We start from the raw sequence: 15,019 nt of genomic DNA on the forward strand, positions 1-15,019 counted from the left end.
TATCAGCTGGGATCTGCAGGACCTAAGTTTCAGCACTACCTCAACTCGGCCTCCATTTGCACCAGTGGGTGCAAGGTTGTCTGCAGTTGAGGTCATTTTGTACATCAAGTAACTGGCTGAGCCTGTAATCGCATCAAGTCTGCAGGTGTAAACTTGGCCTCTCTCGCACCATGGTTTACTCTGACATAAGAATCTAATGGAAAATGGCATTTTGCCTGAATCCCCAATGCCCACCAGGAAAGGAGATTTAAGCAACAACATAATGTGATACTTAACATGGCTCAGTACTCAGGAGGCATCACATCTTGATCTGGACAGACTGTCAGACTATTTTTGTAAATGTCCAGGCTTTCAGAGACAAGCTCTGGACTTGTTTTCCCCTAGGAGGATTTATTTTTATCCTATGTATGCCTGGGTTGCCACTGAGCTCACTAAATCAAACCTTTCCCCCCTTAAACTAGTGAATTCACTGTCTCTTTCTAATGTGAGTTACTGTTTCATCTAGAAATGAATTCCAGAGGGACTGAATGACACTACTGAATGATATTACATGGCTGAAATATGATTATTGCATCCAGCCAGTAATTCCCCAATGCCTATACTTGCTTCCCATTACCTGCCCTGATTTTCAGTAAGTTATAAATTTGCCATATTTTCCATGCTTCGTCTCTGCCTTGGGCCGAAGGTTTTCTTTGGCAATTTTCAGCAAAAATGGTGGGATCCTGTGGGAAAATATGTGCTCGTGTAATTAAAAGTGTATCCTAATGCATACAGACAGGGGAAGAATTACAGTTGTACAGATAGCCTTAATTCTGGTATTGCCTAATTTTTTAATGTTTTGCAACTGTAGCATTATGTTAACATAGGAGATTTGTGTATGAAATATATATACATACACCTCTACCCCGATGTAACGTGACCCTATATAACACGGGTTCGCATACAACGCAGTAAAGCTCTGAGACACTGCTCTGAGCAGCGTGTTAAGGGGCGGGTCCGCACCGAGGCCAAGGGGTTGGATATGGGGCTGAGCGTCTTGGGAGCAGTCAGGAGCTCCACTTGCAGGGTTAGGGGACAATTTTGGGGGCCCTGCAGTCCCAGAGTGGCCCGAGAGATTAGCGGCGGGCTGCGAGCAGCCTGCTCCACTTCCCTCGCCCTGGCCCAAGCTGTGTCGCTCGGGGGAAGGGGCTTGGGGAAAGGGATCCCCCCCCACACTCACCGGCAGTGGTGGAAGTGGAGCAGCCCGGCCCCAGCCTGCTCCACTCCGCCAGCTCCCAGTTGCGTCTCTCCGCTTCCCTTCGCAGGTGAGTACGGGACCTTCCCCCAACCTCCCCGCACTCACTGGTGGCGGGAAGTGGAGCACTGCCGCTGGGAGGTGGCGGAGTGGAGCGGGCCAGGGCCACGTTGCTCCACTTCCCGCCGATGCCAGTGAGTGCCTGTCAGGGGGCAGCAGGTGTGGATAGGGGGTCGGAGCAGTCAGGGGACGGGGAGCAGGGGGCCGGGTAGGGGGTAGGGTCCTGGGGGTGATTAGGGACTGGGGTCTCTGGAGGGGTAAGTCAGGGAACAAGGAACGGTGGGGCCAAAGCAAGTTTGATATCACGTGGTCTCACCTATAACGCGGTGAGAATTTTTTGTCTCCCGAGGACGGCGTTGTATCGGGGTAGAGGTGTAGCATGAACTGGTTTGGAATAAGCTCTTGCAACAACTGTTGTGAATCTGACCCTCATGGGCATATGACTGGGTGATGAGGTCACAATCCTTTACTTCTGTTAAAACCTCATCCCATGTCAGAAAAAATGAATGATTTTCTCATGCTCTTGTGGTGGCGGGTGTTTCTCATCAAATGCAGATATTGATGCCAGACCATGGGATTTCCAAGCTGAAGAATGCACGCTAAGAGCCAACATTGAAGCCTTTAATAGCCGGAGATATGATAAATCCCAGGACTCAGAGTTTGCACCGGTGGACAATTGCTTGCAGAGTGTGCTGGGACAACGGCTGGAGCTCCCTGAAGATTTCCATTACTCCTACGAACTCTGGCTAGAAAGAGAGGTGTTTTCTCAGCCAATCCGCTGGGAAGAGTTGCTACATTATCAGTGACAATGACAGGGTTACCTGAACCAAATACCATCTCAGCAAGGCTCTGAGGTGCTACTTCCTGGGGAAAGGAGAGGTCTCTCTCTGACTAGGGGTTCTGAAGTCTGGCAAAACATCTCCCTTACAAGAATTGACTTTTTATAACTATTCAGACACCCTGAAGTGTGGTGTCCCCCTCTTTTTAGAGACCTTCCCTTTCCTCCAATCTTTTAGAGACCATCTAATGTAAACGGACCTGCACGTAGAGGTTGAGGGCCAAATTCTGATGTTACACTGGTGACAATCTAGAGAAACTCGACTGACATCAGTGGAGTTTACTCCAGGTTTACACCAATATAATGGAAATCAGAATCTGTTTCTGAGTATCTTATCTTCTTTCTTAGTGTTGTTCATGTATGATAAGCTTGCTACGTTTCTGTGCTGTGAAAGGTCTTTGCCTTGCCTGACTGCCCTGCCCTGTGCCAGGTACATGGAACACGTTTCACTTATTCAACTTGGAACGTCGCCTGAGAGATGATTAGATGTCCCGTATTTGACCATCTCAGCAGAGGCTACAGACTGAATAAGCCAATGGAAACTGAACTACCAGTGCTGCTGCTTGCATTGTGTAACCTAGGACTTTGGTTTCCAGAGCTGGCAGTTCTGCATCTTTCATTACACCTGTGAATCCAGCACTTTCCTCCCTCACTACATTCATTTAACTTTGTATTGAACAGTGAGGTGTCTATGATGTACAAGCCTAGCCGGAAAGGAGTTAGACAGGCTGCGATCTGCTCTACTTAATATTTCGATGAGCCTGGACTTATTTGACTAGAGGTTACCAACCTAAACTGCTAAAGGTGCCATGTAAGAGATTCTCTTTCTCGTCTGTTGTAGGTGCCCAGTTAATTTACAATGATTTTTTTTTCTCCTTCCAGAACCATGCAGAGAAGAGAGGGCAGCGGGGCCATTTTTATGAAGTGCAATTACTGTAACCTGTTAGATTTCTGCTTAGGTCTTTCCGTTGCTCTGTAATATGTCTAGCCCTGTAAGTGACAGTAAAGGCAGTGTCTTGCTGAAAGGGACCCTTCTGACTTTGAGACACAGGAATTTGTTTGGTGTTGGGAAGCTATTCTTTGTGCTCTGTCCTAAAACGATGAGTGTGTGTGTGGGGCCAGGGGAATAGCATGTCTGTGCTGAGGTAAGAGAATAGTGAACTGTATAGCCTATAGCTTTGTGGTGGTGTGTGAGAATTTAGGTGTGAGACTTCTACAACTTGGAAAGTTTAGGGCTTAGTATAATGTTCGGGTATAGTCTACCTTCGCATGGGTATAACAACTGAGAGTCGCTTACGTGTCAGAATAAAATCATTTGTCCAGTATATTAAAGTCAGTGGCTAACCCACTGAAAGAGATTTGGCTCTTGGCATGGTGTATGCACTGTAAAAACCCATGACAGTCAGTAGGAGACCTTGCGAGAGAGAGAGACGTAAAAGCAGGATGGGTTTTTTGAAATCAGCATTGAAGGTATAGTGGCAGTGCCTACATGCTGTGAGTTTTCCCATCAGCATTGGACAGCCAAGGCCTTAGAACAATCTTGGGGTTTACCTTTTTTGTTTGTTCTTCCTGAACACAGGAATTCAGCTTTTGTAGAAGCAGCACGTGTTAGTATATTGCAGGCAAAACATCATCATTTAGACTGTAGTTGTGCTAGCCGCATCTCAAGGGCACATGTGATAAGGCCACAAGTATTTGTTATGCCAGCATCGGTGTTCATTACAACGGAACGAGGCTGAGAACAGTTCTTAATGTGGTTTGCATGATAAGGCATTTTTCAAAGAAATGGCAATAGTAAATCTGTTCACTTAAACACATGTGAAAAATAAAGCAGAGTGACTTCTCTGGTGTGCGCATTTCCTCAAATTAAGGTGCCGGAAGAAAAGTTGCTAATGTTTTTTGTAAAAGTTCCAGGCTTGTTCAGTCTTCCCCTCAGCTACCTGAACTCTGACCTCTCTGCTTCAGATCCCCCAACGCTGCACAGGCCTTATGCTACACCATGAGATGGTGGATGTTTTATTCTGATGTGTCTATGGAGACCAAAACAAACAAAGGAGCTGAAAAACAATAGAATTATTTAATGTAGGTGGCCGTCCAATGTCTGTGCCTTGAAAATAAGAATTCTCCCAACATTAAATAAGATGGTGGCATATTGTTAACTGGAAATTTGCTATGGATCCAGTGGCCAGGATGCTAGCCTGGGCCTCTGGTTGAACCTGGGTCTGCCTGGACTTCCTGTGTAACCTTGACCTTTCTCTGTTCTTCAGTTATTAATTTGTAAAAAAGTGGGATAATGGTATTTCTTCTTTGAGTGGTTGTTCATGTCCATTCAAAGTAGGTGTGTGCGCGCTGCGTGCACGTCAGCCGGAAGATTTTTCCCCTAGCAGCGTCTGTAGGGTCAGCCCTGGCGTCCCCTGGAGTGGCGCCGCTACGGCGCCCTATAAAGGGGCCCGCTGACCCTCCACCCCCTCAGTTCCTTCTTACCGCCGGTGACGGCTAGCTGGAACTTCGCTTGCTGATAGCAAGTTTAGCAGTGTCCCATCCTCGTGTATATACTCCATGTATATAGTTAGTCTATCTAGATCAGTTGTACATAGTTCTTAGCTGTTGGGGGGTCCCCCCCCACCTTCTCATTGCCCCGCCGGGGCATGCCCGGGTCTCCCAGGTTTAAACTCTGCAAGGACTGCGGAAAGTTCATGCTGAAGAGTGACCCGCACTCTGCTTGTCTGCGGTGCCTCGGGGAGAGCCACCAAAAGGACCGGTGCACTATTTGCAGGGGCTTCCATCCCAGAACTCTTAAAGACAGAGCACAAAGTTCTTCTGATGGAGGCTGCCTTGCAGCCACCTTTGCACCCGGAGCTGGCCAACGCAGGGCCGAGCACGTCATCGTCGGTGCGGAGCACCCCGGCACCAGCATCAGGACTTAGGGCCCAGCCCAAATCCTCCAAAACCCGGCACCGGAAGGAGTCGGGTCATAAGAAGTCGGCCTCAGTGTGGCACCGCTCACCCTCACCGATGCCCGCTAAGAAGAAGAGACCGGTGAGGAAGCGATCACCCCGCCAGGACCTCCACACGCCATCCACCGGTACAAGTGGACAGGCTGGGCTACAGCCCCCAGCTGCTCTGTCGACTCCCGCACCGGAGAGAGGGTGGTCGAGTCTGGAGCGACCAACATCCCCAGACCTTAGCGGAGACGTGCGTCCTCCCTCGACACCGGAGGCATTCAAGGCGGCCTCACACTTGCTGAGACTCCCGGTATCGGCCTCCCCACATCATGGCAGGGAGTTGCCGACCGTAGCCCATCCCCCAGTATGGTCAAGGGGCAAGCCGGCCATGATGTCGCCTCCCTCTCCACCCCGCGCCACCCGGGCGGCACCGGACCAAAGAGACAGCTCCCCGGCGACGACGGGTGCCGCTCCCCCCAGGTCCTCTTATTCAGAGACTTCAGACTCAGAGGCGGACTCCTGCCGCTCCAGCCAGTCGCAGAGCAAGAGGTCGACTTCGGGGGTGAGCCACAAGCGGTACCCACCACAGTGGCAGCAGCAATGGCAACTGCCCTCCCAGTGGCCGTTTTGGACCCCCTGGGCCTACCACCAGTTGGTGGGCCAGGTGTTTGGCCCTCGCTACAGGTCGGCCTCAGTCTCCTCGGCCTCGATGGCCCCGGTGCAGTTGCCTCCTCCACCGGCACCTCGCCAGGCAGGGATGTGCCGCATCTAAGTTCAGCACTCCCTAGCCAGGCATCGGCACCGGCAACGACCACAGTGCCAGCTCAGCAGGTGCTACCAGACACGCCAAGCTGTTCATTGGAGACCCCAATACCGGTTGCGGTGCCACATTTGGAACCGGCACCAGCCCTGCAACCTTGGTACCGTGTGTTGCTGGACCCCGAAGGGCTTGAAGTGCCGGAGGATGGGCCGATTCAAGTGACTTCCTTCTCTTCTTCCCTGGATGAAGCGGTCGCAGGCACGGCCACGGCACCATCCCTGGAAGACACTAGGATCCTTCAGCAACTGCTCAGGTGAGTGGCTCAGAGCCTCGCAATCCAGACTGAGGAAATTAAGGTGGACGTAGATCCGGTAGTGGACATCCTGGCTTCCCCGGGACCATCCAGGGTGGCCCTACCGTTGATCAAGACCATAGAGGACACGTCTTGCACCTTATGGCAAACGCCAGCCTCATTGGCCCCCACTGCCAAGAAAACAGAGAGGCGTTATTTTGTACCCTTTGAGGGGCATGAACATTTGTACACCCACCCTTCCCCAGACTCCCTGGTGGTAGACGCGGCCAACCAAAGGGAGCGTCAGGGGTTTCAAGGGTCTACGCCAAAGAACAGGGACGCCAAAAGGCTCCACCTCTTTGGTAGAAAGGTGTAGTCCACGGCAGGCCTTCAACTATGAATAGCCAACCAGCAGGCTGTCAAGTATCAGAGGGGTAGCCGTGTTAGTCTGGATCTGTAAAAGCAGCAAAGAATCCTGTGGCACCTTATAGACTAACAGACGTTTTGGAGCATGAGCTTTCGTGGGTAAATACCCACTTCCTCAGCAGGCTGTCGTAAGCCGATATGGTCATAACACATGTTCGGCCATGTCGAAGTTTACCAGGCTCCTTCCCCAGGACTCGAGGACAGAGTTTTCGGCCTTGGTGGAAGAGGGAAAGCTGATCTCCCGAGCCTCCCTTCAGGCTGCCCTGGATGCAGCGGACTCGGCCTCACGCTCCATTTCAACAGGCCTGGTCATGAGGCGGGGAGCCTGGCTCCAGGTCTCGGGCCTTCCCTATGAGGTCCATCAGACTATCCAGAACCTCCCCTTCAAAGGACAGACGCTGTTTTCGGATAAAATGGACAAGCGTCTGTATAGCCTAAAGGACTCGAGGGCCATGCTTCGCTCACTGGGCCTGCATACCCCGGCAACCCAACGTAGGCAGTTTAGGCAGCAAGCGGCCCCGCGCCCTTACCAGCCTCAGAATCATCCAGAGGTTGGGCACAGATGCGGCAGGAACGGCAGGAGGCGCCACCAACGCCACCCCTCCGGCCAGGCATCTGGCCAACCGAGACCGACATCGGGGGCCTAGGCCCCCTATTTGATGGTACAGTTGAGGACAGCCTACCGATCAGGACTCTGGATCCTTCTATCCCTACCTTTGGGTCACGTCTGTCCCCCTTCTACCATGCCTGGTCCCGAATCACATCGGACAGTTGGGTGCTTCGCACGGTAGAGAGGGGATATTCTATCCAGTTCTCCTCCCTTCCGCCCCACCAACCCCCCCTCCCCGTCCCTCTTCAGGGACCCCTCTCACGAGCAACTTCTAATTCAGGAAATGCGGTCCCTCCTCACAGCAGGGGCGGTGGAGGAAGTTGCTCAGGAGCAGAGGCTTCTATTCCCCAATATTTTCTAATACCGAAGGCAAAAGGGGGCCTGAGACCCCTCCTGGACTTGTGGCAGCTGAACAAGTTTGTGAAAAAGCTCAGGTTCAGCGTGGTCTCCCTGTCTTCAATCATCCCCTCCATGGATCCAGGAGATTGGTATGCCGCCCTCGACTTAAAGGACGCATATTTCCACATTGCCGTAATCCCCCGACACCGTCGATACCTCAGGTTTGTCATGGCCGACGCCCATCTGCAGTTCACAGTGCTCCCGTTTGGCCTATTAGCGGCACCAAGGGTCTTCACAAAGTGCATAGCAGTTGTGGTGGCCTTTCTGCGCAGGCGGGGTATCCAGGTATTCCCCTACTTGGACGATTGGCTTGTAAAGGGCCGCACCAAGGAGCAGGTGGAAGCTCAGGTGCTTTTCATCAGGCGGACCTTCCTCAAACTCGGCCTCCTCTTAAACGAGGCCAAGTCCACCCAAAGGATAGAATTTATAGGGGCAGTTCTGGACTCGACCCAGGCCAGAGCATATCTTCCGGAATCCAGGTTCCGATCAACGTCCGAGCTCATCCTCAGTCTGCACCGCGCCCCAACTACCACGGCACGGAACTGTCTCAAACTGTTGGGCCACATGGCGGCGTGCACCTATGTGGTGAGCCACGCCGGACTCCGGCTTCACCCACTACAGTCCTGGTTGGCGACAGTATACCGCCCGGCCAGGGATCCCCTGGACTCAGTGGTGACTCTTCCCCAGGTGGTGCTGAGCTCTCTACGATGGTGGCTTGACCCACGGAAGGTGTGCATGGGTGTTCCCTTCACCATCCCTCAACTCTCCCTCTCCCCGGTGATGGATGCCTCGGAGCGAGGATGGGGAGCGCACTTGGGGGATCTCAGGACACAGGGCTTGTGGTCGCAGGAGGACCTCAAGTTACATAGCAATGTCAGGGGGCTGAGAGCTGTACGCCTGGCTTGTCTTACCTTCCAATCCCACCTGGCCGGCAAGTGTGTGTCAGTCCTCACGGACAACACATCAGCGGTCTTCTATATCAACAGACAGGGGTGCACGCTCCTCTCCCCTGTGCAGGGAAGCCCTCGCGCTGTGTATCTTTGCATTCAGAATGCTACCTACCTGACGGTGTTCTACCTCCCAGGGGAACAGAACGGCCTGGCAGACGCCCTCAGCCGCTCTTTCCGAGGTCACGAGTGGTCCCTTAGTCGGGACGTAGTGCGCTCAATTTTCCGGCTCTGGGGTCATCCCCAGTTAGACCTATTTGATTCAAAGGAAAACAGGAAGTGTCGGCGGTTCTGCTCCCTTCAGGGCCACAGTCCGGGGTCTGTTGGACGCCTTCCTTCTGTCCTGGAGGGAAGGGCTGCTCTATGCCTTTCCTCCGATTCCCTTGATACACAGAGTAATTCTCAAGATCCGCAGGGATCACGCCCATGTAATCCAGATAGCACCGGCTTGGCCGCGCCAACATTGGTACATGTCGCTCCTACACATGTCCACCCAGGCGCCCCTGACGCTGCCCCTGCTTCCGGATCTGATCATGCAAGACCAGGGCTGCCTCCGCCACCTGAACTTGCAATCACTCCACTTCACAGCCTGGATGCTCCATGGTTGAACCCGGAGGAGATGCAGGGCTCCCAACAGGTCAGACAAGTGCTTCTCAGTAGTAGAAAACCATCGACCAGGGCTATCTACCTAGCCAAATGGAAACACTTCTCTATCTGGTCCAGTCAGCGAGGGCAGGAGCCATTGCGGGCCCCGATTCCCATTATCTTAGACTGTTTGCTCCACCTGAGACAGCTGGGCCTTTCCCTCTCCTTGGTTCGACTTCACTTAGCAGCCATCTCGGCTTTCCACCCGGGAGAGAGGGACACCTCCCGTGTTCGCAAACCCGCTGGTTGGTCATTTCCTCAAGGGCATGGACAGACTGTTTCTGCGTGTCCGTCAGCCAGCTCCTACCTGGGACCTCAACCTGGTCCTCTCTGCCCTCACGGGGCCTCCCTTCGAGCCCCTGGCTTCATGCTCTCTGCTGTACCTGTCATACAAGGTCACTTTCCTCGTAGCGATCACTTCGGCCAGGAGGGTATCGGAGCTCAGGGCGCTGACATCTGAACCCCCGTACACTGTCTTCTATAAGGACAAGGTCCAACTTAGACCTCACCCAGCTTTCCTCCCCAAGGTCATCTCCCAGTTCCACATGGGACAAGATATCTTCCTACTGGTGTTTTATCCAGAGCCACACTCTTCCGGTAGGGAGCGGAGGCTGCATTCCCTGGACGTCTGCAGGCCCTAGCTTTTTATATTGAACAGACAAAGCTGTTTAGACGGTCAACCCAGCTCTTCATCGCGGTGGCGGATAGAATGAAGGGACTCCTGGTCTCCTCCTAGCAGATCTCTTCGTGGATCGTGGCCTGCATACGGGAATGCTATCATATAGCCAAAACCCCTATTCCTCCGGTTACGGCCCACTCTGCCAGGGCGCAGGCCTCCTCCGCGGCGTTCCTGGCTCAGATCCTGACTCAGGAGATTTGTAGAGCTGCCACGTGGTCCTCCGTCCACATGTTCACGTTGCACTATGCCATCACGCACCAGGCGAGGGATGATGCCGCCTTCGGTTGTGCAGTTCTCCAGTTGGCAGTGACCTCTGACCCCACCACCTAAGGTTAGGCTTGTGAGTCACCTATTTTGAATGGACATGAACAACCACTCGAAGAAGAAAAAACGGTTACCCACATTTTAGTAGCCGTTTTAGATGTGGTGTTCATGTCCATTCCAATACTCACCCTCCTGCCCCTCTGTTGGAGTGCTGGCAAGAAGGAACTGAGAGGGTGGAGGGTCAGCGGGCCCCTTTATAGAGAGCTGTAGCAGCTCCACTCCAGGAGGCACCAGGGCCGACCCTATAGACGCTGCTAGGGGAAAATCTTCTACCTGGTATGCACACAGCGCGCGCGCACCTACTTTGAATAGACATGAACACCACATCTTGAAGAACAACAGTTACTAAAAGGTGGGTAACCGTTTTTTCTCTACCTCCCTGGGATGTTATGAAGATAAATAAACTAAAGATGGAAGTGCTCAGGTACCATGGTAATAAGGGCCATGGAAGTACCTCAGGTGAGTGGGAGTAGAAGTGAAATGTAAGTGCTGCTACATGTCTGAAAGGGTCCTGTAGTTTGAACTTAATCCACACTCCACTGTTTCTGTGCCATCAGCCTAGAAGTACTGACTGACTTGTTTGGTAGCTCTTTTTATAGAGACAGTCTTTCCCCCAGTCAGCGGAAAGGAAGACATGCACATTAAAAGTGCCACACCTTGTCTTCAGCCTCCGACAGGAAGGCACAAACCCATAGTTGGTGCTATTTATGGTTATGTCTGGAAGGCTTCTAATCACTCAGACTTCCCTTCATTCTGACCTCCCCCCTTGCCCCCCCCGGGGGGGGAAGTGATTGTCAAAAGGTCAGTGATAAATCCTTTCCATAAATTTAAAATAACAAGCATTGCTGTGTAGCTAATTCTGATCACAAGCCTGTGGACAATCTCTCTTTGCTGGGTTACTGAGAACTCACTTCTGACTGTGGCAGGAGATGTGCTCCTGGAAGTGAGGTTTGTTGGATATGATTTTTACACGTGAGCAGGAAGGAAACATTAAATATTTGTGTATCCATATCAGTCTCTCATTTCTGAAGTTAGCTGTTGTATCATATTTGTTTTGCAGATTCCAAGCAACTTTCTTCTCTCAGATTTTGTTTTGAAGTATGTGTTGAGAGGAAGAGAGGAGACTTTGTTTGAAGTACCAGTTAGGCTCTCGGTGCTGTAGTACACAGCTCAACAACAACAAAAAATGCACATAGCCAGGCATAATGCAAGCTCTCTCACCCACATTAGGCATCGTGGAACGATGAATTAAGATACTTGTTAATGTGCAGTGGTGCTCTTAAAAGCCCAGGTATTCATTGTACTTGGAAGGAGATGGAGTATGTTGAAAAATCTAAATTGCTGGTACCTCCTTACCTGAATATTGCTTTCAGTTTTGGTTCCTGACTCTTAGATGGTGAATGAAAGGCCCATCGCCTCCCCATTGCAGAGCTGTGCTGCCAGCCACTTGGCATCTTCTCCCAGAGTCCCAACTAGCTGTGGGACAGTTTGCTTTAATTGCTCCCAATGGATCAAAGAACCCAGACATTGCAAAGGAACTTCTTATACTCTTTAACAGCACAAGGAGCATGTCCCTTTTAAAAGCAGCCTCTGGCATCTTTTTCTGCCACCTTTGCTCCACCTTTTCTGTTTTTGTTTTTCTGTTGTTGATTTTCCACTCTTCCCCCATGGGCTGCTGGGAAGAAGAGAGGCATTAGAAGTCAATGATTCTGCTGGTAGAAACTCCCATTGTTCTACCAGGGTGGAACTATTGCATGGCGATGGGCCTGTGTTGTTGCAGCTTCCCAGATGTAATCTGCCCTTGAGTGTTACGTTTCTGCTACACATTCTAATCAAATCCACAGTGGAGGTTACAATAATTAATGCTATTCATAAAAGCAAAGCATTCACAAACTGACACTGTATATTCCCCAAATTGTCACATTCTCTACTTAAGACTTGCCCTAAAGGATCAGTAAGGGTGACAGCTGGGGAGATTTCTCAGGGATAGTGGGAGCACCAACTGGGGCTAGCTGACAGCCAGAGCCTCTCCTTGCAGTGGCCTAGGCTTGTCCTCTCAACCCGCCCCGTGGGAAGGGGCTCCTGCTCTCAGCCCCAGGTGCCTGCGGTTCCTGCTGTCAGCCCTGGAGTGGACTGACAGTGGGAGCTCCAGTGGACTGGAGCTGGATGGCAGCAGGAGTCTGCCAGCAATTTGTAATTAAAATTAATCCTGAATCATGTTTAGGGTCCTAACAAATTCACGCTCCATTTTGGTCAATTTCACAGTCATGAGATTTTAAAAATTGTAAATTTCATGATTTCATCTACTTAAATCTGAAATTTCAGTATTGTAATAGTAGAGATCCTGACCCAAAAAGGAGTTGTGTGGGGTGTGACTGGTTCCCCTTGGAGTGCTGCCTGAAACTGGGGTACCACTGAGCCCCCTGACCCACCAGCGTAGGCTCTCTTTACAATGTACTTCTGTGACCAGCCTGCTAAACCCTTTCCCAGACTCCAGCCTGTGCTTTTACCAGCACACATACTGGTAGGGACACACTCAGCTCCAGTTACAAATAGATGCTCTACTCAGCTCTGCATGGGGAGGCTACAGCTAAGAAACTGCCCAGCAACTCAAGTGCACACTCCAGTCTGGGGTATAAACCCAAAAGTATACCGTCTTGTGCTGCACAGAGAACTGTACAGCAAAAGCTCATGAAATTCACCCCCTTACTCAATGTGGAGAGAAAATAACACCTTTCTGCCTAGAATTATGATTTACACATACTGTTTTTAGATTAAGCAAAAACAAGTTTATTAGCTACAAAAGATAGATTTTAAGTGATTATAAGGGATAGCAAACAGATCAAAGCAGATTACCTAGCAAATAAACAAAACGCAACATAAGCGTAATATACTACAGAGATTGGCAACCTTTGGCACATGGCTTACCAGGGTAAGCACCCTGGCAGGCCGGGCCAGTTTGTTTACCTGCTGCATCCACAGGTTTGGCTGATCACGACTCCCACTGCCGATCCCTGATATACTACATAGATTGGATATAAATAGCAAATTCTCACCCTAAATGATGAAGCAAGCCATGAAGTCCCTAGCCTCTGCTGGCCAGAAGCTGGGAATGGGTCACTTGATGATTACCTGTTCTGTTCATTTCCTCTGGGGCACCTGGCATTGGCCACTGTTATAAGACAGGATACTGGCTAGATGGACCTTTGGTCTGACCCAATATGGCCGTTCTTATGTTCTTAAGCAGGCAGCAGGTTTTTAAGAGACAAGCTGCACTAACAGCTTGGAATCCCTAGGTGTTTCATTCACAGGCTAAAAAGTCCCTATAGCCTGGGTCCAGCACTCCCTCCACCCCCCCATTTCAGTCTTGTTCCTTAGGTGTTTTCAAGAGTATCTTTGGGTGGGGAATCAATGAAGAACCTTGATGATGTCACTTTCCTGCCTTAAATAGCTTTTGCATATGGTGGGAACCCTGTATCTCAAAGCTTGGTTCCCACATCAGTCAGTGGAAAAATACTGGTATCCCAATCTGGAGTCCAGGTGACCTATAGTGTCATAGCAGCCTTGAGTCAGAGGCTGTTTGTAGCATTTGTGGCAAATTAAATATAATGTGGATAAATGTAAAGTAATGCACATTGGGAAAAATAACCCCAACTATACATACAATATGATGGGGGCTAGTTTAGCTACAGCGAGTCAGGAAAAAGATCTTGGAGTCATTGTGGATATTTCTCTGAAAACGTCTACACAGTGTGCAGAGGTGGTCAAAAAAAGCAAGCAGGATGTCAGGAATCATTAAAAAGGGGATAGAGAATAAGATGGTGAACATCTTATTGCTCTTGTATAAATCCATGGTATGCCCACATCTTGAATACTGCGTACAGATGTGGTCTCCTCATCTCAGAAAAGATATACTGGCACTAGAAAAGGTTCAGAGAAGGGCGACTAAAATGATTAGGGGGTTGGAATGGGTCCCATATGAGGAGAGATTAAAGAGACTAGGACTTTTCATCTTGGAAAAGAGGAAAGTTAATTGGGGATATCATAGAGATGTATAAAATCATGAGTGATGTGGAGAAAGTAGATAAAGAAAAGTTATTTACTTTTTCCCATAATACAAGAACTAGGGGCCACCAAATGAAATTAATGGGCAGCAGGTTTAAAACAAACAAAAGGAAGTTCTTCTTCACACAGCGCACAGTCAGTTGGTGGAACTCCTTACCTGAGGAGGTTGTGAAGGCTGGGACTATAACAGTGTTTAAAAGAGAACTGGATAAATTCATGGAGGTTAAGTCCATTAATGGCTATTAGCCAGGATGGGTGAGGAATGGTGTCCCTAGCCTCTGTTTGTTAGAGGATGGAGATGGATGGCAGGAGAGAGATCGCTTGATCATTGCCTGTTAGGTTCACTCCCTCTGGGGCACCTGGCATTGGCCACTGTCAGTAGACAGGATACTGGGCTAGATGGACCTTTGGTCTGACCCAGTACGGCCATTCTTATGTATGTTCTTATGATTGGAAATGCTTCAACCTGTTTGCGGACGGTCAACATCAGCAAAATGTCTCGCGGCCCACAATCAGATTACCCTGATGGGCTGCTGCTATACTGTGTTCTTTCCTGACAAGGTTACACTCAGACCGCACTCAAAAGTTCATCTGCAAGGTGGCTCAGCCTTTCACATGAATCAACTCATTCACCTCCTGACGTGTTATCCCAAACCTCACCAAGATAATGGGGAATTTATTTTACACACACTTGATGTAAGGAGAGCCCTCGCCTTCTCCTTGGACAGGACAAAGGCTTTTAGGAAATCTCCTAGGCTTTTCCCTTCCATTATGGATAAGTCTAAAGATGCAACG

At 50.3% G+C, this 15,019-nt stretch overlaps 2 protein-coding genes across 5 annotated transcripts in view; one reads left to right on the forward strand and one right to left on the reverse strand.

Annotated features, from left to right (window-relative positions):
• Positions 1–15,019, reverse strand: part of LOC127043168 (troponin T, cardiac muscle-like) — a 255,113-nt gene that overhangs the window by 200,592 nt on the left and 39,502 nt on the right. The window lies entirely within an intron of this gene.
• The window catches only part of STRIP2 (striatin interacting protein 2), a 93,779-nt gene that overhangs the window by 58,998 nt on the left and 19,762 nt on the right, over positions 1–15,019 (forward strand). The window contains exons 21-22 of one of the 4 annotated variants that reach the window (XR_007772142.1): positions 506–631; positions 1,850–1,926. The exons of 1 other annotated variant lie outside the window; for it this stretch is intronic. Coding sequence is in view for 1 of the 3 variants with exons in the window: in XM_050936848.1 (XP_050792805.1) it covers positions 1,850–2,100 (251 nt within the window). In the remaining 2 variants the exon portion in view is untranslated. Of the gene's footprint in view, positions 1–505; positions 632–1,849; positions 3,491–15,019 lie in introns of those variants that run through there. 2 more of the 4 variants (XR_007772141.1, XM_050936848.1) reach the window with 2 other exon arrangements.

The sequence above is a fragment of the Gopherus flavomarginatus genome, chromosome 1 (genome assembly GCF_025201925.1).
Source record: "Gopherus flavomarginatus isolate rGopFla2 chromosome 1, rGopFla2.mat.asm, whole genome shotgun sequence".
In the NCBI taxonomy this organism is placed as follows: domain Eukaryota; kingdom Metazoa; phylum Chordata; order Testudines; family Testudinidae; genus Gopherus; species Gopherus flavomarginatus.